Below are 24,576 nucleotides of genomic sequence, written 5' to 3'. Positions count from 1 at the left end.
AGGCCTGATCACCTTCTGGGTTTCCCACGTGGCGCTAGTCGTAAAGGACCTGCCTGCCAGTGCAGGAGACATAAGAGACACAGGTTTGATCCCTGAATTGCGATGATCCCCTGAATAAGGGCATGGCTACCCACTCCAGTATTCTTGCCTGGAGAATCCCATGGACAGAGGAGCCTGGTGGGCAACAGTTCCATAGGGTCACAAAGAGTTGGACATGACTACAGCAACTTAGTATGCATGATCACCTCCACTCTGAGGGAAACTCAGCTCAGCCCAGGAGGGCAAAGTTATTCCTAAATCTGTCCTGCACGCCTGTTTCTGGCCCCCAGAAACAGTGCAGAACGAGGCAGCACTGGTGAGGAAAGTGTTTTCTTCACAATCTCTCCATACTGGGATTCTTCTGTTTTTTTGGACCTGCAGTGTTGAGCACTGTCACTGAATCCCGAGGTCCAGGGAGGACAGACACATACTCAGGCTCTCTGTCATCTGCTGGTGAAGTTGGAAAAGACCCTGATGCTGGGAAAGATTGAAAGCAAAAGGAGAAGAGGGCAGGAGGGGGTGAGATGGTTAGATATCATCACTGACTCAATGGACATGAATTTGAGCAAACTCTGGGAGACAGTGGAGGACAGAGGGGCCTGGCGTGCTGCAGTCCATGGGGTCTCAAAGAGTTGGACACGACTTAGGGACTCAACAACAACACTGAAGTTGGGATGTGAATCCAGCTGTCTCAGACACCAAAGCCCACTTTTTCCTAGGAGCTACACAGTGCTCCTAAGAAACAGTGCCCCCTAAGAATTCAAACTTCTAAATCCTGACTTTTGGAAAACAACCTTTGGGTATTCATGTGGTTGTTGGAAACAAGTGCCCCTTATTGCAAGATCCCCACCTCCCCTCAGAGCCCACCCCCCTCAGTGCCTTCCTGACCACAGAGGAGCACAGGCTCTGAGCAGACCCAAGGTCCCTTCCAGGCCTGTGCCCCTGCACCCCGTCCTCAGAGCACCCCCACCTACAAGCAGAGAGCCTAGCGGCCTGTGTTCTGAAGTGAGGATTTTCCCCATCTGGTTTGCTCCACTTGCAGCCCTCTAATTCCTTCCCCACAGGGCACCTTCTAGGTGAAAAGCTACATAACACGCACTTTGAAGTTGGCAGGAGCTGAGCTGGGCTTTGAAGACCTCCAGAAGCTATTATGCTGTCGGAAGAGGGTATTAATTTACTCCCTCTGAGTCAGGAAGATCCGTTCACGGAACAATTTGGAAATGGAAATAAAAGGAGCCCTCAGACTTTTGCAATGTCACTTAGGGGATTTGCTTTCTTCTGCTGATGGGAAGGGGAAAAAAACCTGCCTGTTGGATGAGGGAGCTGAAGGGGTCTGGGGCGGTCAGCATATTTCACCCATGTGCTCGGTGGGGAAGAAAGCTGCCACTGTCTCAGACACAGCCTGATGACACGCAGTCTTGGCCAAATCCTTGCTGATTTCAGTAGCTGGGAAAGAGGTGGCCAGGCCTGGGAGTGAGGAATGAGGGTGCAGGAGCCAGAGAGGCTCAGGTTCAAAGCCACATTGCATGGAGCCTCAGTGACCTCATCTGCATAATGGCAAGGCTCTTTCCTCGCTCCCTTCCACTTCGGCCAGTGCTCTCCTAGGCTGGAGGGACGGTGATGAGCAAGAGGACTCAGACTGCGTCCTCAGAGCTGAAGGCTGAGCAGGAGGTGACCTAGAGACCTCTGCCACGCGCGGCACACAACAGAGGCAGGCTGGCGGCTGACGTGCTGACAGACGGATGCGGACGGCACCTCTCTCCAGCATCCCAAGGGGGTCACCCTCGACCTGGACCAGAGGCCTGCCTGTGCTCTCCTTGTACCCACGCCTTTCTCTTCTTGCCCCTGGTTCTATCCGTCTCGCGGCTGACAGGGCTCTACCTCTCACATCCCAGATGTGAACTCCCAGATCTGCCTCCCGTGAACACCTTGAAGGACCAGAGAGTCCACCCCACAACCTGGCCTGACTTCCCACCTCTCTAGCATCCCTCTCTCCAGTGGTCCCCAGTGACCTCTCTGCCCAACAGCCCAGGGACTCAGGAGAGCTCGCTGGCTTCCCCTGTGGCCTTTCCTCCAGCATGTGGGATCTGCCCTCTTTCTTTGCTTCGGTTTCGCCAAGTTGCAACCTCTATAGACTGGAGCTGTACCTCTCACGGTAGCGATTGGGGGTCTCACAAACTTAGTGACACATAGAGCACATGGTTGGCTTAACACGTGAGTAAAGCCATCACAGAGTCAGCTTTCAGATAAGATGTGGTGGAGTGCTGGGATGGAGGTTAGGAGATCGTGGCCAGAGTCCAGGTCCACCACACCTAGCTGGGGTGGGGGAGGGACCATATCCATGAGCTTCAGTTTCCCTTCCCTCGAAGATCGGGATAACATGAGAGGGACTTCATCACTGACCAAAGTCCTCAGAAACAAGGCTCCCACTTGAGCCTCACAACAACTGAATGATGTGGGTATATCACATCCAAGGTCCCATCCCACCACCACACGTTGACATGGCTTCTCTCGCTGTACCCTCACCTACATCGAGGGTTCATTTTCAGATCACAGCTCATTTGCTGGTGAAGGAAAATGAGCTGATTATTTTAAGAGCGTATTACTGATCTTTTTCTTGGTGTTTTAGGATTTTTCATTTAGATCTGTTTCTATTCTTTACATTAGTAGGGACACTAACCCTTTTGAGTATCACAATGTTAATTGATTTTTGAGTATCATGTTACATGTTAACTGACTTAAATTGAAGACAGTAGGGAAAACTACTAGACCATTCAGCTATGACCTAAGTCCCTTACGATTATACACTGGAAGTAACAAATAGATTCAAGGGATTAGATCTGAAAGAGAGAGTGCCTGAAAAACCATGTACAGAGGTTCGTAATGTTGTACAGGAGGTGGTGATCAAAACCATTCCTAAGAAAAAAAATGCAAAAAAGGCAAAATGGTTGTAAAGAGGCCTTACAAATAGCTGAGAAAAGAAGAGAAGCAAAAGGCCAAGGAGAAAAAGAAAGATATACCCATTTGAATGCAGAGTTCCAAAGAATAGCAATGAAACCTAATAGAAGCAGATGATATTAAGAAGTGATGGAAATAATACACAGAACTATACAAAAAAGATCTTAATGACCCAGATAACTACGGTTGTGTGATCGCTCACATACAGCCAGACATCCTGGAGTGCAAAGTCAAGTGGGCCTTAGGAGGCATCACTACAAACAAAGCTAGTGCAGGTGATGGAATTCCAGCTGCACTACATCAAATCCTAAAAGATGCTGTTAAAGTGCTGCTCTCAATATGCCAGCAAACTTGGAAAACTCAGCAGTGGCCACAGGACTGGAAAAGGTCAGTTTTCATTCCAATCTCAAAGAAAAGCAATGCCAAAAAATATTCAAACTACCTCACAATTGCACTCATCTCACACGCTAGCAAAGCAATGCTCAAAATTCTCCAAGCAAGGTTCCAACAGCATGTGAACCAAGAACTTCCAGATGTTCAAGCTGGATTTAGAAATGGCAGAGGAACCAGAGATCAAATTGCTAACATCCATTCAATCTTCAAAAAGGCAAGAGGATTCCAGAAGAATATCTACTTCTGCTTCATTGACTACACCAAAGCCTTTGACTGTGTGGATCACAACAAACTGGAAAATCCTTAAAGAGATGGGAATACCACACTGCCTGACCTGCCTCCTGAGAAACCTGTATACAGGTCAGGAAGCAACAGTTAGAACCAGACATGGAACAACTGACTAGTTCCAAATAGGGAAAGGAGTACATCAAGGCTGTATATTGTCACCTTGCTTATTTAACTTATATGCAGAGTACATCATGTGAAATGCCAGGCTGAAAGAAGCACAAGCTGGCATCAAGACTGCCAGGAGAAATATCAATAACCTCAGATATACAGATGACACCACCCTTATGACAGAAAGCAAAGAGGAACTAAAGAGCCTCTTGATGAAAGGGAAAGAGAAGTGTGAAAAAAAAAAGACTTAAAACTCAACATGCAGAAAACTAAGATCATGGCATATCCAGTCCCATCACTTCATGGCAAATAGACGGGAAACAATGGAAACAGTGAGAGACTTTATTTTCTTGGGCTCCAAAATCACTGCAGGTAGTAACTGCAGCCATGAAGTTAAAAGATGCTTGCTCCTTGGAAGAAAAGATACAACAAACCTAGACAGCATATTAAAAAGCAGAGACAGAACTTTGCCAACAAAGGTCCATCTAATCAAAGCTATGGTTTTTCCAATAGTCATGTATGGGTGTGAGAGTTGGACTATAAAGAAAGCTGAGCGCTGAAGAATTGATGCTTTTGAACTGTGGTGTTGGAGAAGACTCTTGAGAGTTCCTTGGACTGCAAGCAGATCAAACCAGTCAGTCCTAAAGGAAATCAGTCCTGAATATTCATTGGAAGGACTGATGCTGAAGCTGAAGCTCCAGTACTCTGGCCACCTGATGAGAAGGACCAAATCATTGGAAAAGATCCTGATGCTGGGAAAGACTGAAGGCAGGAGGAGAAGGGGATGACAGAAGATGAGATAGTTGGATGGCATCACTTGATGCCATCAGTGATGACTTGATGGAACATGAGTTTGAGCAAGCTCTGGGAGTTGGTGGTGGACAGGGAAGCCTGGTGTGCTGCAGTCCATGGGGTCGCAAAGAGTTGGACACAACTGAGCGACTGAACTGAACTGAATTACATGTTATTATGTCCTTTAACTTTGTAGATGATTTTCATATTTTGTTTGGAGATGTTACGCAGAATGTATATAGATAACATTTGTATTAATGTGACTTTTTAAGGATTATAAAATCTATATGTACTCAAGAGTAAAGACAAGACAAAACATTTAAATTGTATGGGAAAGTACAGGTAGAGAAAGCCCATTGTTCCATCTCAATGCTTCTCTTCAGAGGTGGCTCTTTAATAGTTTCTTGTGTCTTTCTAGAAATTTTGAAGCTCTAGATATTTATGTGAATCACTCTGTCATTTCCCTTCCTGACCTAATCATTTTGGGTGTTTCCATATCTTTCTCATTATGAAAACAGTATTTTAGTCCTCATTTTAGGATGGTTTGTTTTTTAAAAAAGTATTTAACTCTTTAGTTTTCCTGCACTTACTATGGTGCGTATGTGGGGCAAAGTATTAGGCTCCGTCCTAACTATTTCTACGAAAATACTTATGCTAGCTCAGAAACATTTGCTGAAAAACCCTTCCTTTTCCAGTGAATCTGTGTTAGGGACAGTATCATTGCCATGAGTCCACGACTTTCCACATTGCAATGAGGAGCTCTTGATCTTGCGGGCAGAGATGTGCCATCTGCCCAGCCCTGCATATTTACCATCTGTGTCTGTGACAGGCATGGAGTCAGAGGTGCAGAGACCTCAGCAAACAAGCCGCTGGCCTACGGTTAGAGACCAACGTGCCAAGTTCACTTCTGCCAGACACTTTTGGCTGACCTTGGGCAAGTCCCTGGACTTCTGTGGTCTCAGCCTCAGGGCAGAATCCAGGCTGCAGGCAGGAGGACCAGGCAGCCAGGGTCACATAGCCCCAGGCTCACCCCCAGCGTGGGTCCCCTCTCCACACTGGGTGCAGCGGTTGCAGGAGGCTGGGGGTGGGGAGGGAGGTCCATTAAAGAAGAGGTAGCAGAGCACTGGCCCCTCCAGGTCAGACTGGACAGGACCCTACAGTCAAGCGAGAGGAAGCAGGAAAGAAATTCCCGACCAGAAGGCAGAACAAGCCGTCAGTGTCGGAAGACCCGGGTTCAACTAGCTGTGTGCCCTTGGTGTGACCTTGGACCAATCCCTTATCTGCCCTGGGGTAAAACTGTGCTGGAGAAGGTGGGATGGAGGCCTGAATACAATTCCTGGCGTGGGCTCCCTCCGAAGCCTGGAACTTGCTCTGATCATGTCTGCTATTCTCTGAGCTCCTCTGGTGGACCACTCTTAGACTCTGGGCTGGGAGAGGCTGTCAGATCGCCCAGGGTCCTCCCCTGCCCCACCTGGATGGTTGGCATCCTGCCTCTTCTCCTCTGACAGGCCTGTTTCCCTCACCCAGCCTTGCAAGGTTGGGGGGAGATGTCAAGGAATTAGCCAGACAGCATGGGGGGCTCCCAGGTTCGGTGGAGATCGGACAGGCAGGGCTGGGGACATGCTCACCTGTAGCAGTTGTTGTTATAATTGTTATAACTTCCCAGAGCAGTCAGACAACCCAGGCAGATGGCATAGGAGAAGAAGATTTGCGTCCCAGCATCTACCCAGACCTGGAGGAGGGCACAAAGAAGTTGGCAGAGAGAGAAGTCAGATGCACGGCCAGGGGGTAGGGAGGCGGGGTGGCCCCGTTCTCTGAAATCCCCCGCCCATGCTCAACCCCCACGAAAGACTCCAAAAAGGGACAATCAAATGTCCTCATCTCAGGAACACGGTTTTTAGAAATTCTATTCTCAGGATGATTAAATATAAATGTCCTTAATTAAATCCAGAAATTTCTGGAGGTTTTGGACAGTAGTTCACCAAGCAGCAAGAATTTGGGTGTTTAGGACCCTGTTCCAGCCGTGTGAGCTTGGAAAAGTTACTTAACCTCTCTGAGGCTTAGTCCTGCTACCAGCAAAGCGGGGAATAAACTTCCCTCTCAGGACTACTGAAGCCAAGAGTCATTTTCCTTCTGATGGCTGAGACCATCATGAGAAAAGCTCTCTTGGGTGTCTGTGAACTCACAGAGTTGTACAGGGTCTAGTGGGGGTGGGGGGCATTCACCAGGGGGACCAGTTTTCCTGCAGGTCTGGAGGCTTCTCCCGCTCTGCCCCATGCACTCAGAGGACAGTGAAGGGAGAAGCAAGGGGGCAGGCACTCCATCTTGGTCACTCTCCCAAAGAGCTGTTACTCGGGGGCTTCCTGGGTGGTACACGTGGAAATTCCTCTCTCAGTCTCCAAGTGTCCCTCTGACAGAACTGCCAGGGATGGTGTGACACACGCAAGAGGAATTACGGTAATTTGTCTAACACTCCTTTGGGCTCTCTTTGAGCTCCGCTCTAGAAGCCATCAAAGAAATGCCACAGCTCGAACCCAGATGCAGCTGATGAGACTGATGCTTGAGAATCCAGTGTCATCTAGAGAACAGGTGTGATACCAATTCAAATACTAGCAAACATTTGCTAAGCATGTACGGCGTGCCAGGGACTGCTGTGAACCCTGTATGCGTTACTACACTTGAATATTCACACCAACACCATGCAGGAGGTGCTACTATTAGCTCCCTTCTACAACTGAGGAACAGAGCATTGAGTAACTTGCTCAAGATCACAAAGCTGGGAGTGGCAGAAACAAGTCCAAGGAGACCTGCCTCTAGAGAAGCACGCTTAAACAGTCCCGGAATTCCAGAAGTCTTCGGCTGTAACCTCCCACCCAACATAGGACGCTCTTCTGGTACTTCTGACAGAACAGTCTCTGCTTGATTACTGCCAGTGACAGGGAGCTCACTATCTTTTGACACAGCCCTTTTCCTCTTCAGAGAATTCTGACCATTAGCACATTTCTTAAAATGAGAAAATCTACCTTTTGCGTTCCCAACTCTGGGGCCACCCAGGCCATATCTCCCTTTCCCATATGGCATCACTTTACAGATTTGAAGACCCCTCTAGAACACTCCCTTTTCCAGGCAAATTATCACTATTTCCTCTTTTCTGGGGATTTGATTACACAGCCCATGTTACTTTACCCTGGATTTGCTTGCTTGTTAAATCATTCAACAAACACTTATAATGAGCAAAGTTCACAATGCTGTCTCTTGACCTAAAAAGTGCATACATTTTTTCCCCCTCTAACACAGAGCTTTTGGGTTTAGTGTTTTTGGAGCTAAATGAGGAAATTAGGGAAAGCTATTTCACGAAGTGTGTGTGTGTGTGAGTGAGTGAGTTGGGTGGTGCAGGGGAGGATGCTAGCAGATCATAGTAGACTGAGACATGGTGAGGGGGAAACAGGAAGAAGAACTATTAAAATTGTTTTTCAAGAAAGGGGAGTTGGGAGATGGGATAATCATGAGAGTAAATAAATTCAGGGAGGATTTTTTCCAAATGGTAGAAACTTGAGGATACTTAAATGTTGCAACAACACAGGGTAGAGAAAAAGTGTTAAAAAAAGATTTGAGAGAAAAATGGGTATATTTTAAAGTCCTCCTTCTTTGCCTCAGTCTCCCCACTTGCCACCTCAGTGGATTCCCTTTTCTCCTTGGTAAGGCCAGTAAATGTTATGGAGAAGCAAAAGACAGCTTTGCTGCTGAACCAGGAAAGAAAATCAGATCCTAGGAGCATGGTGAGAGGATGTTCAGCACTCAACCAAGCACTGTTTCTATAGCCTCTGCAGGACTTTCCTGGCGGTCCAGGGGTTAAGACTCCGTGCTTCCCTATTTACAATAGCTAGGACATGGAAGAAACCTAGATGTCGATCAACAGATGAATGGATAAAGAAGCTGTGGTACATACATACAACGTGGTACATACAAAGGAATATTACTCTGCCACAAAAAGGTACACACTTGAGTCAGTTCTAATGAGGTGAATGAATCTAGAGCCTCATTATAAATCAGAAAAACAAATATTGTATATCAACACATATATATGGAATCTAGAAAGATGGTACTTATGAACCTACTTGCAGGAGATGGCAACGGAGACACAGACATAGAGAACGAACTTGTGGACACGGTGGGGGGGGGGAAGGAGAGGGTGGGACAAATGGAGCGAGCAGCATGGAAACATACACATTACTATATGCAAAATAGCTAGCCAGGGAGAATTTGCTGCAAGATGTAGGGAGCTCAAGCCTGGGGCTCTGTGACAACCTAAAGGGGTGGGATGGGGTGGGAGGAGGGAGGGAGGTTCAGGAGGAAGGGGACGTATGTATACCTGTGGCTGATTCATACTGATGCATGGCAGAAACCAACACAATATTGTAAAGCAATTATCTTCCAATTAAAAAAAAAAAAAGACTCCATGCTTCCAATGCAGGGGCTGTGGGTTTGATTCCTGGTCAGGAAACTAAGATCCTGAATGTTGCCCAGCATGGCCAAAATTTTTTTTAATTAAATTAATTAATTAATTAATTAATTAATTAATTAAAGCTTCTGCAAACCAATGTCCCCCTCCCCAAACTCTTCACTGAGCACACACACCAGACTGTGAGAAGCCTCCAGACCTTCATCACCACTGGGCCCCAACGACAAATGGTCCCCCCTCCCCACGTGGCAAATAAACCCTCCATGAGTTCAAAAATACCCAAGAAAGCTTTCCATCCTCATGTCCCAAACATCTCAAACCACGATGTTCGCCTGCAGGGGTTTTTCTTGCAGTTTGCTCTTTGAGCATAGCACTCAGAAACAGGCGTCTGCTTTCTTTCCCACCCACCCAGCATCCGTCTTACCCTTTCAGGTACCAGAACCCCAGTATTACTTTGAGAAACCATCTCTTCCCCACCCAGGCCTGGCCAATCAAAGCACTTCTCCTGGCCACAGTGAGTGGCTTGGGATGAGCCTATGATGCTAACCAAGATGCAGTTCCAATACTTTGGCCACTTTATGCCAAGAGCTGATTCTCTGGAAAAGACCCTGATGCTGAGAAAGACTGAGGGCAGGAGGAGAAGGGGGCAACAGAGGATGAGATGGTTGGATGGCATCACTGACTCACTGGACGTGAGTTTGAACAAACTCCGGGGGATAGTGAAGGACAGGGAAGCCTCGTGTGCTACAGTCTACAGGGTCACTAACCATCAGACACGACTGAGCAACTGAACAGTAAGCCAGTGAAACTCAATCCTGGGACTTTTAGTGGAGCCAAGGCAAATGGAACACATTGTTTTTTCCAGAGGGAGGCTGGAGGTATAACATGGGGAAAATGGGTATGTGGATAGACTAGACTTTCAATCTCCTTGGTGGCTCAGACAGTAAAGAGTCTGCCTGCAGGGTAGGAGACCTGGGTTCGACCTCTGGTTCAGCAAGATCCCTGGAAAAGGGAATGGTGACCCAGTTCAGTATTCTTGCCTGGGAAATCCCATGGACAGAGGAGCCTGGCGGGCTACAGTCCATGGGTTCACAAAAAGTCGGACACGATTAAGCCACTAACAAACACATAGTCTAGACGAAGCATCAGATGAGTTGTTCAGGACACAGGTAGAAAGTCCAGGGCTTAGTACTGCCCTAGAGACACAGATTTGTAAGTCATCAGCATTTTAGTACTAACTTAACCTTTCCCTGACTCCAGATTCAAGACCACCTCCACCGGCCTTTTCTCTTCTCCACATTTGGAAAATGAGTGTTGATGCACCTTTTCTGCTGAGATACATGCTCAGATCTTGCAGAGCCTGGGAAGTTTCAGGATTAGATTTCTTGAAAAAGTCTTCTGAACACGCATGGTATGTCTTCATATGACTCCACACATTGGATGCCTTAGCAGATGGGCATATCTGACACATGTCTATATTCTCAATCACACCTGTGGTTGTGAAAATGCAACAGCGTTCCAACTGTTGGCCTCTCTGCACCCCTTGCCTGGGAAGGAATGAATGAACTAATTGTGGAAGCCACTATTTTTGTGAAGACAATTACTGCTAGGCTGGGCTGAAATAAACAACAAGCCCCCAGATCTCAATGGCTTAGCACAGTGGAGGCTTACCTCCCATTCACACAGAACCCACTGAAGATTGTGAAGGGGCTCTTCCACCCAATAGCAGGGATGCAAGCCCTCTTATTTATGATGATACCTCCGTGTCAGCACAGCCTCTGAGGCAGAGGAAAAGGGAACCTGAGCTTTGCTCAGGAAGTTTTTAGAGTCAGACTTAGGGAATTACTTATACCACGTTTGCCCACTCACCCCTGACCAGAACCAAGTCCTATGATCTCAACCTAAAGCTGAGGAAGTCTGGGAAAGTCTCTTTCCATTTCACTCAGGAAGAGGAAGAACAGCGGGTTGGTGAGCACAAAGCATTCTCTCCGCTACAGGCGTTGAACCAAGTCTTCTTCATCTAAGCTGACTCCTTCTTCAACCAGTAATTCCACAAACACCCACAGATCAAACCAGATGGTAGTGGCCACTGCGATGATCTGACAGAAAGGGCCAAGTGAGGCTAACAGAACAGGCCAACAGGACATTCACGAACCTTCAACCAGTTTGGTGATGCCTTAGGAAGTGGGAATCCTGAGTGATCATTTGTTGAAAACCTACTGTGCATGCGAGGCTCTCAGTGGACAATCTCATAATTTGCATAACCATCCCACTAGGGAGTACTGTTATCTCCATTTTTAGAGAAGAGGAAATGGACCTACAGATGGTCAAACAGCTAATGAGGGACAGGGTCAGGTTTGAACCCAAGGTGTCCTGGCTCCACATTTTGCAGACAGAAGCCAGGGCGCTCTGGGGTGCTGGGCAGGCCTGGACCCTCGGCAGGGGCTCACACAGCTCTGTGGCTGTGAGGTCAACAGGACAGAGGCAGCGTCTCCCCCCTGAAAGGAAGACCAGGTCACCGGGCCCCACTGACCAGCATCTCCCAGGACGCGACAAAGGGACAGCTCGGTGGAGAAAGGGCTTCCGAGCTCTTGACACAATCTGAAGGGGAAACAGTCTCCACTGAACAAACAAACCCTAAGGAAGCTGGGTCAGCGGCTGAGAACCGGATCAGTCCCCAAGATCTGCGGCAGTGAATGGGGGGCGTTCTGGCCGTGTAGCTGGGGGCGGTCTGCATTCAGAGGTCTGGAGAACAAATTTGCATGGGAATCCTGGGGGCAGGGCCCCTTTGGAAGAGAGGTGGTCCCGCCTCCTAGCTCTGGGGCAACCAGTTCAGAACAACTGATTCCAATGAGCCCTGGTGCATAGCAGGTGCCGAGAACAACAGACTGGGGTGTAAGCTTCCCTTCCCACTGGACCAGCAGGGTCCAGCTGGGAGAAGCAAGGAAGGATGGACGGACGAGGACACGATCTCCTCTATCAAGATCAGGAGGTACACTCTCAAACTGGCCGTTTAGTTCCTGCTGCCTGGCCCCCAAGGACCGCACTCTATGGTGTACAAGGTACCGTCCGCATCCTGTGACCTGCCCACTGCCCCGGGGAGGGCGTCATCACAGCCAGGCTAGAGACCGCTGTGTGTGGGGAACATGCCTGCCCCCTCTTACCTTCCCACCCTGACCTTCACATGTATCAACAGAGTGTCTAATCTCCTAGAAGTTTAGGGGGAACGCTTCACGTCTTTCTCTCACCTCTTGGAGAGAAGAAACCTCCCGACTGGGGAGACGGAGAGAGGGTCATGGTGCATGTGTGGTGAGCCCCTCCCTTTTTCTCTCAAGCACAGACGATTCAATGAGATGTGTCGTGCTTAGTTGCTGAGTCATGTCCGATTCTTTGTGACCCCATCGACTGCAGCCTGCCAGACTCCACCATCCATGGGATTCTGCAGGCAGGAATACTGGAGTGGGTTGCCATTTCCCCCTCCAGGGGTTCTTCCGAATCAGGGATGGATCCCATGTCTCCTGCATCGTAGGTGGGTTCTTCCCTCGATGAACCATCAGGGAAGCCCCTCAGTAAGATGTGTGTGGAACAAATACTCACCACACAGCCTGGCTCTCGGAGAACTCTCAGAAACCCAGCTGCGAGCTCCAAGAGACAGCAGGTTGCTTAGTCGACGTCCATCCCTTCTCAGGACCCACCAGTCCTCACAGATCTGGAGAGAAGAGCCTCTCTTCTCTTTTCTCCCCGCACTTCACAAGACGGGGTGTCCACTGTGTGCCAGGTGAAGTCCCAGGAGCTCCTGCCCTCCCTTCTCTTACAAAGGCGGGCAGACACTCCGGAACGCATCATCCAGTGGAGAGGGGAGCGTGAAGGATGGCGTGAGGTGGGGCATGGACGCAGAGGGCAGCAGGGGCCAGGGCTCTGCTCCGTCAGGGCAGCTGGAAGGGGACGGGCAGCTGGAAGGGGACGGGAGCTGCAGGCATGACTTGCTGCCGTGAATAAGGCAGCGCAGCCTGCAGACAGAAGCTCTCCCAGTAACCTGCTTTCATGTCTACGAACAGCCACCCGACCGAGCGTAAGGGCAGCACTTCTTTCCGGGATCAAAGCCGGTGCCAGCAGGTGGGCCTGGCCTGTCCTTCCCTGCACCTGGAGGAGGTGGTGCCTGTCACACTGATGCTCCGAGGTCTCTGGCAAACCCAGTGGTGACCCAACCTGCCAGGGAAGTACCAGCGAGAGGAGCCAGGAATCAGGCACCAGCTTCACCTCCAGAAGCACCGAGACATGCCAGGCAGGGGTGGGGGTTCCTCACACTTCACAGGCACGGGACTCCCTGCTGCGGTCGGGTGCAATGATCATCCCCCTTTTATGCATGAGAAAAAACTAACTCCCAGGAAGGAGGCATTTCTTGTCTATTTAGCCTTGGAGAGGCGGGGTACCAGGTCAGTCAGTTCAGTTCAGTCGCTCAGTTGTGTCCGACTCTTTCTGATTCCACGGACTGCAGCACGCTAGGCTTCCCTGTCCATCACCAACTCCCGGAGCTTGCTCAAACTCACGTCCATTGCATCGGTGATGCCATCCAACCATCTTGTCCTCTGTTGTCCCCTTCTCCTCCTGCCTTCAATCTTTCCCAGTATCCAGGTCTTTTCCAATGAGTCGGTTCTTTGCATTAGGTGGTCACAGTATTGGAGTTTCAGCTTCAGCATCAGTCCTTCCAATGAATATTCAGGAGGAGGACTGATTTCCTTTAGGATTGACAGGTTGGATCTCCTTGCAGTTCAAGGGATTCTCAAGAGTCTTCTCCAATACCACAGTTCAAAAGCATCATACAACTCCCTTACTCTGCCTCTTCTTGGCGGTTAGCACTTCTCCAATACACGTGCTATGAAAAACAGGCTCCTGGGGCTTTCCCGCCACCCCAGCCCGCCCAGCGCCAGGCCAAGAAGGGGCTCAAACCGCCAGACCCGATGGTACATGTGGCGTTTGGCTGTCCATGTTGCCAGGACAGAGCTCGGTGGCCGTCTTGGGCCCATGATGACCCACAGCCTTTTCTTTATTTGACATTTCCTTATGAGACGGACCACCACACACAGACACACGAACACACACACACAACACAACTTCTGTAAATAAAGGCTTCCACTGAGGTGAAAACATACAGCCCGGCAGAAAAAGGCTGAAATTAAGCTCTTTCTCTGGGCTGTTTATGTGGGTAAATAGTCTCAAAAGATTAAAAGTAGGTTAGGAGAATAATACAACAGCTGTGTTTCCAGTGTGTACCTGACAACGACCTTTGTAGGAGTGAATAATTACATGAAAATCACTTCCTTCCCACCTCTTCTGCAGCCCCCTCCGGGTTGCTAGGAGCCCTGTCTCCTCTGCTAGGCTAATGCCACATACAGATGCCGGTGAATACAGTACGGCCATTGGGAGGGAAGGGAGTCCAGGACTGGGGAGGACTCGAGTGGCCCCTCCTCCGTGGATTCAATGCGGGAAGAGGGCTCCAGAGGGCTCGGGGAAGAGGATTCTGGATGTATTTAAATGCTAATGTGCTGGGCAGCCAGGCAGGTCCAACGGGAACAGTGGTGGGGAGGGGCAGAGGCTCTGGGCCTGGGAGCCCCACTGGAAACACGTTCTGTGGCCTCTGGCTCCAGGGCCAGCCCGTCCTCGGGCAGCCAGCCCTGCTGGCCGACTCAAGCCCAGCCAGTCGCCCTGCCAGTGCAGTGTCACTGGGTTGAAGGTGGCTCCGTGGGCGGTGAGGGGAGCCTCGGGGTGTCGCCTGACCCTGGCGGCCCCTTCGTGCAGAGCAGGCAGCGGGGTCACTGGGCCGGGCCTTTGCCCAGAGGCTGGACAGCCGCGTCCTGGTCACAGAGTGCGGAGGGAGTGGACAAGCAGTTGCTGGCACGGGGCCGATGGCAACAACTTCTGTGCTTTCTATGGTAGAACCCTGGGGCTGTGCACGTCTACCCCTTAACCCACTGCATGAGGCAACTGAGCCCCAATTTCGTTGTTGTTGAGTCGCTAAGTCGTGTCTAACTCTCTGTGATCCCAAGGACTATAGCTCGCCAGGCTCCTCTGCCCACGGGATTCTCCAGGCAAGAATACTAGAGTGGGATGCCAGGGCCTCCTCCAGGGGATCTTTTGAACCGAGTATCCTGCGTCTCCTGCATTGGCAGGCGGATTCGTTACCACTCAGCCACCTGGGAAGCTCTGAGCCCCACTTTACTATAGGGCTAAACAGAGGAGGTTTGGAGCAGTGGGCAGTTTCGGCAAGACCTGAAGACATCATGTTCTCAGCTCTGAACTGTTCCCAGGACTGTCCACCCAGCCTTGGGGGCTACATTTTAGGGCAACGTCTTCTCCCCCCGCAAAGTGTTCCTCTGAGACTGCTACTCTGGACAGGACACTCATCACGTAGGGTGGTCCTGCTCATTGTAGGAGGTTCAGCATCACTGGGTCCCACTCTCTAAACATCAGAGCTGCCCCATCAGAGAGGAACCAGAATTACACCTCCATGTATTTCTAAATGACCCCATGGTAGTGGTCCTACCTCCTCCCTGGGAGAATCATGGAGGTGGGGGAGCCTGAGCTGGCATCCATGGTGGAGCTGCAGAACCCAACTGCCTTCACTGGGCACACAAGGCCAGGGTCTTCTGGGCCAAACCGAGCTCTGAACTGGCACATCTCCTGTGTCATCTGAGCAAGTGCTGAGATGGAGATGAAGCCTTGTCATCTCTTGCCTTAACCACTGCTCTGCTAAGAACCATGGAGCTGGTTCAGAGGCAGACAGGCAGAAAGAGAAAGGACTCACAAGGAGGCTCCAGGCCCTGGGAGAGCCAACCAGCGGCGTGGATAATCAAGTCTAGAGAAGGGACTTCTTCGGGAGGGAAACAAAAGAGCAAGCAGCCTCGGTTGGTGGAGGCGTCTGCCCAGCGACAGAGCAGTCAATACACTTAATGACATCATCAAATTCATTGGGTTTTTTTTTTTTTTTTTTTTTTTTGGTCTGTCTCCCGGACACCAGAACAGAAGCACCAGAAGAGGAGGAAGTTTAGTTTCTTCATTGGTGTATTCCCAGGCCTCTTGTTTTTGCACAGGGTAAGCACTCAACAAATATGTACTGAATGCCACCGCTGTTTAGAGTCTCCAGTACACAGGAATGGAGAATTCAAGGCCTATGCAGAGTCCTAGCTGCCAGGCCAAGTGGAGAACATGCTAGACTAGGAGGGTCAGGAATAGAAGGGTCTGACTCCAGGTTATCCTGGAAGTTCCTATGTGTTCTCCCTAAGGCTCTTTCTTTCCTCCTGGCCTCAGTTTTCCAATCTTCAAAATAAGGAAACTGGAATGTAAGGAGATGATAAAGATATATGGCATGCAAATCCCACCCCTATGCCTGTTCAGGGCAGACACTGCTAATCAATCACAGGTTTAGGATTATGGAGTGAGCTCCCTGTTGCGAGAGGTAATCAATACAGCAGAGTCAGGGAGTGAATTCTTGCACTGCACTGGAAGTTGGGGCAGAAGGTCTCTGAGGTTTTCCGCTTGTGAGAAACTTTATGGTCACTGGGTCAGTTCCCATCAACAACATTTTCTGAGCATCATGTATCTGCTAGGCATGGCCAATACAGAGATAATTAAAAACGCTGATCCCCTGCTCACTGGCTTGTAATCTAGCATGTGTACATGGGAAAAGGAAGTCAGCCAGACACCGTCCCTGGTCATACAGATTCAGGCAGATCTGGCTGAATGCCAGCTCTGCTGGGTGACTTCAAGGTCATCCCTTGAGCCTCAGTTTATTTGTGGGTAAAACGGGGATGAGAACAGCTCCAAGCTGCTCTGACACGAATGGGTATGTGGAGAGTGCGTGCTGGCCTCTGGCTCACAGTAAACACCCAACCAGAGGAAAGGGCTGAGTGGCCACAGATGGCTCACGACTTCAGGCTTGAGAAGCTTCTTCGAAGGGTTTGGGGGCTGAGCAGGTGTGTGTCCAGGGAGGGAAAGCAGAGGAAAGTCAGCTCTTCCTGGCCCAGTCAGGGGCTGGTCCAGAGGCCCGGGTCCTCCCCACCTGGTGTGAGAGCCCCCCATCCCAGGGCAAGACACCCAGTCTTCTGGCAAAGGCTCAGAACTGCCCCAGCCGGTGCCCCAACAACCCTCTTCTCAGACACACCTCCTTCCTCTCCCAGACCCACAGACACACCCCAGGGACTGCTGACCTCAGGACGCCCCTCTGTCTCCCTGGGGCCATGGCGTCCAGGCAGCACTGGGGCGAGAACAAAGACGAAACCCACCGAGGAGGACACCGTGTGAGCCTTCGTCCCTCCCTGTGTGAGCACTGCCTGGAGACACAGACACCCTTGCTCCTGAAGAAGCTAGATGGTCGGTTCTCTTAATCACCTCCACTGCAGAGAGCCAGGACCCCGAGCCCAGGCAGATTCCTTCTGTGCTGGGAGCTTACTAAGCTGACTGCTCATCTCACTGGGTCCTGGCCACACTTTGAGCCAGGTGCTGTTTTTATCTCTACCTAAAGCCCAAGAAGGGCTTCCCTGGTGGTTCAGCGGTAAAGAATCTGCCTGCCAAGCAGGAGACTTGGGTTCTATCCCTGGGTCCAGAAGATCCCCTGGAGAAGAAAATGGCAACCCACTCCAGTATTGCCTAGAGAATCCCACGGACAGAGCAGCCTGGCGGGCTACAGTCCATGGGGTTGCAAAAGCTTCTGATACAGCTTGGCGACTAAACAACTGTAACAAAGACCCAGGGAGGCTATAGCAGTGGACCTGGGTCAGCCAGCAGGCAGGGGGAAGGTCACGACTCAGACCTGTTGACCCCAAAGCCCCTCCCTTAAAGCTCCCTGAAGACTCTCACCATCTCAGCCACAAGGGAGCGGCCAGGGCTACCTGCCTGCTGCCCGGCCTCTGCCCCTCCCAGGCCCACGTCCCCGTGGATGCGGTCCTTGACATCCAGGGACCTGCCTTGTCCACGCACACATTTTCCTTTCAGCCCCCACCCCCACCCTGCGTCCTGGCCAATCTGTGGTCACACGGCCATCTGCTCCACACTGCCTCTCCTCGGCTCATCTGAAGGGAGAGGTGACAGCTTTAAACAACACCAGGTCCTTGGGAAGCTGACTAACAGAGCAGCAAGCCCAGGGCACCCAGGAAGAACGCAGAAGCAGGTCTGAAGACTGGGTGAGCGGACGACCGGCAGTGTATGGCCAGCCACCCCCTCACCCACAAGCGCTGAGGCTGTCTTCTTGACCACACAAGGTCAAGGTCATGGAGGACAGGAAAACGGGAGGGATGGGTAACGTCACGTGTGGACTCACGGGAGACGAGACAGGTGGCCACAACACTCCCTCCCCACTGATGCTGCAGGACAGTGGCCTCAGCTCTGGGCAGAGCCCCGTGACACAGGACTGTCCTCACTCCTCAGACCTCTCTCAGTGACATCCCGGGCATCTGCTTGAGCAAGAAAACCCAGGATGACTAGGCTAAAAATAAATCAAGATATGAACGTTGAAGCGTTTGGGGGGGAAGTGTGCCGATGTCTGCGACTTATTTTGAAATGAAAGAAAGTGAAAGTGTTAAGTCCCTCAGTCATGTCTGACTCTTTGCGGCCACTTGGACTGTAGCCCACCAGGCTTTTCTGTCTGTAGGATTCTCCAGGCAAGAATACTGGAGTGGGTACTCATTCCCTTCTCCAGGGCATCTTCCTGACCCAGGGATTGAACCCAGCTCTCCCACAGTGCAGGCAGATTCTTTACCATCTGAGCCACCAGGGAAACCCTTACTTTGAAATGTATACAAAGAAATAAAATGGATGGATGGATAGAAGTCTTGGGAAGATACTGGATGGAGCCAACATGGCAAAATGTCGAGGCCGAATCTAGGTGGTGGGTAAAGTGGGGGTGTTCCCTGCGTAGGGAGAACCAACAGGACGCCAGATGCGATGCTCTCAGCCCAGCAGTGGGGACTGGCAGGTTCACCGGGGAGATGGGTCCATAACTGCCAGGAGGACCGCATCTGCGAGAAGTCGTGTGCTCTGTGGCCAACACTGTGGGTGAACTAAGGGGACCCCTGCTCTGCCCGCTGACAGTCAAGAGCCAAAGCCAGTGTTCAGTCCCTGAACAGAAAACCTAGGAACTTCCCGGGGGTCACAGGTCTCCTTGACCTCACCTCAAAGATTAAAAACACATCCACTGTGACTCATGGATTTATCTGTTGTTGTTCAGTCGCCAAGTCATGTCTGACTCTTTGTGACCCTGTGGGCTGCAGGACACCAGGCTTCCCTGCCCCTCTTCATCTCTCGGAGTTTGCCCAAGTTCATACCTTCACTGCTGGAACAGTAAAGCTGAAGCTCCAATACTTTGGCCACCTGATGCAAACAGCCAACTCATTGAAGAAGACCCTGATTCCGGGAAAGACTGAGGGCAGGAGGAAAAGAGGGTGACAGAGGATGAGGTGGTCGGATTGATCTGAGCAGGGCTCAAACCTCACTGTCAGCCATGATTCCTTTCTGGCTGAGGCAGAACAGGTTTCCAGGGTTCAGGAGAGGAGCAGGAGTGGTAACTGAGAAGGCACAAGGGCAAATTCCCCACCATCACTCTCTGCACGATTTCCAGATATATTTGACACTGTCTCTGAGGCCTTCACGCAGAAGCCTGTGTCTGTAATTTGCTGTCCCCATCTATCTTTCTTAGAGCATCTTTACTTATTGCCTCCCTTGGTGTCTTCTCTATGCTGTCACCTATTTTGAGGTATAAACAATGATCAAGGCAGCTCCTGTCCCAGGCAGCAGCCCAGCGCTGAGAAGATGAAGGCCTTCTACAGCAGGTGTTTACTGAGCACCTGCTGTGTGCTGGGCAGGATGGCAGCCCCTCTGGGGGAGGTATGGTTGGATCAGATGTGGCCCGTGGTCGGCAAGGGTAGTCTTGGGTGGTGTATTTTAGATTATCTCTCCAAGGATGTTAACTACTCTTGCTTAGAATGACATTCATCCAACTTTCTCTCCCCACTTATTCACAAGGCCTTGAAAATTCTTTTTTTTTTTTTTCAAATGATGGATTTATTTTTAAACATTTTATTTTGTATTGGAGTATAGCGGAATAACCCTGTTGTGACAATTGCAGGTGGACGGCAAAGGGACTCAGCTATACATATACCTGTAGCCATTCTCCCCCAAACTCCCCTCCCATCCAGGCTGTCACATAATATTGAACAGAGTTCACTGGACTGGCCTTGAGAACTCTTAATGTGCTATCATCTCTAACCTTGAAGACACGTGGGTGATTTACAACATAAACACAAATTCACATGCCCACAGATAAATCATCTCCCATCTCAGTCTCACTTCCACAGAGGATATTTTAAAGAGTAATTCCTGGGCTTTGACACCTTTTATTAATCACACACAAACAACCACTAATAGGAACTTTCTGTCAGCATGAAATAAACCAGGAGAATGGGTCATAAGGGGAGAAAGAAAAGTCAAGGGTCACTGAACAGGAAAAGGTTTGAAAATCAGTGATTTTACTCGATGCCCTCATTTCATGACTGAGGAAACTCAGTACCAGGAAGGACAATAACCCTTCCCGGTCACTGACGGAGCTGGGTCCTTGATCCTGAGCCTGGGAGTTTCCCTCTAGGCAACACTGCCTCCGGTGGGCAGGAGAGGGAGGGAGCAGCACAGAGGAAGGAGCTGAGCCACGTGAGACATCCCTAAGCACTAAGCAAGGAGCAGAAGCAGCATCCGCCCTCTTTGTAAATGTCCTGCGGGACTGGGCGCTTGCCCTGTGGGTCTTTTCAGCGCTTGCTTACACATGAGAAGGAAGGGAGGCGGAACATGAGGTTCACACACCAGTGAGTTTTCAGCATCAAAAGTCACAATCCCCAGCAAACTCAGATGCATCAAAGCCCCATCACCGTGCTGCTCACAGACAGAAGAAAGCCTTGCTCTCCCGGCCCCCATCTGTGCTGGGTCAGAAATCATCAGACTACGTCACCTTTGCAAAGCATGCACCTTCCTCACCAAGGAGGCATCTGGGGAGGCAGACCCAGCATCTTCAAGACAAGAATAGCGTACACTGCTCGGCAGCCCTGTGTTCCTCCGGGCGCCATCGTCCAGGTCAGCCCCCTCGATGCTCTCACCGGTCAGCTGAGGTGGAGAGGGTCAAGCTTGTAAGGACAGAAGCCCAGAGAGGTTCAGTGACCTGCTCAAGGTCACGAAGCTAGTGAGTAAGGACCTCATTCCATGTCTGGTCTAACCTCTTGATTTCATAGTTGAGGAAACAAGCTCAAAGGGTGGAAGGTAATAGATATTTCAACTGGAGGTTCTATTTTCTCATCCAGTTCTCTCCCAGCTGTGGCCGTGGGTAAGTCATCTCCCTGCTCTGGGACTCAAACCCAGACTTGTCCACCAAAGAAGAAGGTGAATCTAGACACTGACTCTCAAACTTGTTAAGACAGCAAAAAATGGGCCCCATGGGGCATTTCTGCCAAATACCTTGGTGAATGTGATTTTACTCCATGTGCTACAAACAAATGTACTGTCAGAAAACATAATCATGGATAGTATGAAATATGAAATCATCCTCACAAATGTATGACTTTATGAATAAAACTGAACTGTTGAATTAAGCATGAATGACTCAAGGCGACTTTCTTTAATTTTAATTTCCTGCTTGAACTTTCAGCATGTCATGTTCAAGACCAGCAGATGAAGAGTAGCAAATGCCAAGGGCCAAATTTGCTTTTTATGAGGGATACAGGAAACAAGTCATTATGAAATATAATAGACACTGAAAATTCATAACCTGGCTGAAAAGGAAGATAGAAGATTCCTCCAGATGCCAGAAACGAGAGAGTTCAAAGCTGAAAGACGAGGGGAAGGAATAGACTCAGTAACCCATGGGGATATCCAAGTAGACAGATATCTAAGTGACTGGGGTTTAAATTCCTTCCCAATGATAGAGTTCAAATCTCAGGCCCTGGCAAAGAAAACCCAAAGGAGAATATGCAGACTTTCCAATAACTGGCAATGGGAAAACTGGACAGCTAAATGTAAAAGAATGAAATTAGTATATTTTCTAATACCATATACAAAAATAGACCCAAAATGGATTAAGGATCCAGATGTGAGACTGGAAATCATAAAATTCCTAGTAGAAAACTTAGGTAGAACACTGTTTGACATAAATCATATATATTTGGAGCTGTCTCCTAAAGTAAAGGAAATAAAATCAAAAATGAACAAATGGGACCTAATTAAACTTAAAAACTTTTGCACAGCAAAAGAAACCATCAACAAAAGGAAAACATTCTACTGAATGGGAGGAGATGTTTGCAAATTATATGACCAATAATGTTTTAATACCCAACATATATAAACAGTTCATACAACTCAACATAAACAAAAACAAACAACCCAATTAAAAAATGGGCAGAATAGACGTTTTTCTAAAGAGACATACAGGGCGCCAACAGGCACATGAAAAGAAGCTCAACACCATCAATCATCAGGGAAATGCAAATCAAAACCTCAATGAGCTATCACCTCACACCTGTCGGAATGGCTATCACCAAAAGAAATACAAATAACAAATGTTGGCAAGGATATAGAGAATAGGGAACCCTTGTATGCTGTTGGTATACAGTATATACTTCCACAGGTGCAGCCACTGTGGAAAACAGTATGGGGGGAGGTTTCCCAACTGACTAGAAACAGAACCATTATATGACCCAGCAATTTCACTCCTGAGTATATATCTGAAAAAAACAAACCACTAATTTGAAAAAAATGCATATATTCATAGCAGTATTATTTACAATTGCTGAGCTATGGAAGCAGCCTAAGTGCCCATCAACAGATGAATGGATAAAGAAGATGTGGTACATTTATACAATGGAATACTACTCAGTCAGAAAAAAAGAATGAAATAATGCCATTTGTAGCAACATGGATGGACTTGGAGGATATTATGCTAAGTGAAATAAATAAAACAGAGAAAGACAAACAATATGTGATATCACTTATATGTTGAATCTAAAATATACAGCAAACTAGTGAATATAACAAAAAAAGAACCAGATTCAGACATAGAAAACTAGCTAGTGGTTATCAGTGGGGAGAGGGAAAGGAGGAACCCAGGAGTAAAAGATTAAGAGGTAAAAATTACTATGTATAAAATAAGCTACGAGGATATATTATATAACACTAGGAATATGGCCAGTATTTTGTAATAAGTATAAATGGAGTATAAACTTTAAAAATCACTATATTGTGAATCACTATATTGTACACCTATAAATTACATAATATGGTACAACAACTGCACCTCAGTAAAACAAAACATTTTTAAAAAAAGATTTCAAGCCCTGGGCATGACCAGAAGCTGAGTGGTTGTACTGTAAAATGTAGAAGCCAGAAAGGGTTTGCCCTATAGTGAATGACCTATCAGAAAACTCCATGCCTCGGGCCAGGACTCGATCTACAAGTAACAAGTATGGGTGTGATCACACACGGCTCCTGCAAAGTGGGCACCCGTTTAAATTAACACTTCAAAATTACCGTCCTTTTCACACATGAACTCAGAGAGCTTGGTTTTCACAAGCTTTTGCTGAAAGAACTACCAAAGGATGTACTCCAAGAAGAAGGAAATTTAATCCATTAGACAGGGGTGAAAACAGGAAGCAGAGGAATCAGTAAGCATCTCGTAAAATTCAAGTAAACATCAGCTGTAAATGGTAATAAAGCAGACTTTTAAAAGGGGTGGAAAACAATAACAAGGACAGGGAGAGAGTGGAAGCTGGAGAGAAATTTGTGTCCCATGGTATTTTCCTGCTGAGAAAGAGGACAAAGCTAGTTAAGAGCCACTCTGACTAACTGGGCTCCTGCATCTGCTGTCTTCCCAATGCACTGGAGAGGAGATCCTCTCCTCCCATCCCGGGGCCACTGCAAATCCGGCTACTACAGCCTCCATGACATGTCACGGGGTGGACCTCCACTGCAGTCCTCTCTGCCCAAGGCAGCGGTGGCCACCGTTCTGGTCCTGACTCTTCAACGTGCAGTCTTAGAACTTTTCTTGAAATTACCAGGCCCTCCTAAGGGGCAGAGGTCTTCCCTGGTGGCTCAGTTGGTAAAGAGTCCGCCTGCAATGTGTGACACCCAGGTTCAATCCCTGAGTCGGGAAGATCCCCTGGAGAAGGAAATGGCAATCCACTCCAGTATTCTTGCCTGGAGAATTCCACAGAGAGAGGAGCCTGGTGGGCTACAGTCCACGGGGTTACAAAGAGTCAGACACGACTGAGTGGCTCACACTTTCTAACGTGCTCTAAGGGCTAGAGGAAAGACACCCCTAATGCTGACAGCAGGCCTTCAGAGAGTCAGGGCTCACTTGGCCCCTGGTGCAATCTGAGCTTGAGTTCCACAGACTCTTCTGCTTCTTGGGCCTCTTTCCCTCTAAAGCGTGAATGTCCAATAGAATGCTCTGCAATGATAGAAATGTTCTATATCTGCTCTGCCCAATAAGGAAGGGCCCAGGCATAGGT

At 49.0% G+C, this 24,576-nt stretch overlaps 1 protein-coding gene across 1 annotated transcript in view; it reads right to left on the bottom strand.

Moving 5' to 3' along the window:
• Positions 1-24,576, bottom strand: part of SLC6A11 (solute carrier family 6 member 11) — a 126,627-nt gene that overhangs the window by 24,977 nt on the left and 77,074 nt on the right. The window contains exon 7 of the mRNA XM_065935415.1: positions 6,207-6,310. Coding sequence (XP_065791487.1) covers positions 6,207-6,310 — 104 coding nt within the window. The remainder of the gene's footprint in view (positions 1-6,206; positions 6,311-24,576) is intronic.

Source organism: Muntiacus reevesi, chromosome 4 (genome assembly GCF_963930625.1).
Source record: "Muntiacus reevesi chromosome 4, mMunRee1.1, whole genome shotgun sequence".
Classification (NCBI taxonomy): Eukaryota; Metazoa; Chordata; class Mammalia; order Artiodactyla; family Cervidae; genus Muntiacus; species Muntiacus reevesi.
The sequence above is the reverse complement of the archived record's forward strand: the minus strand, read 5'-3'. Positions and strand labels throughout refer to the sequence as shown.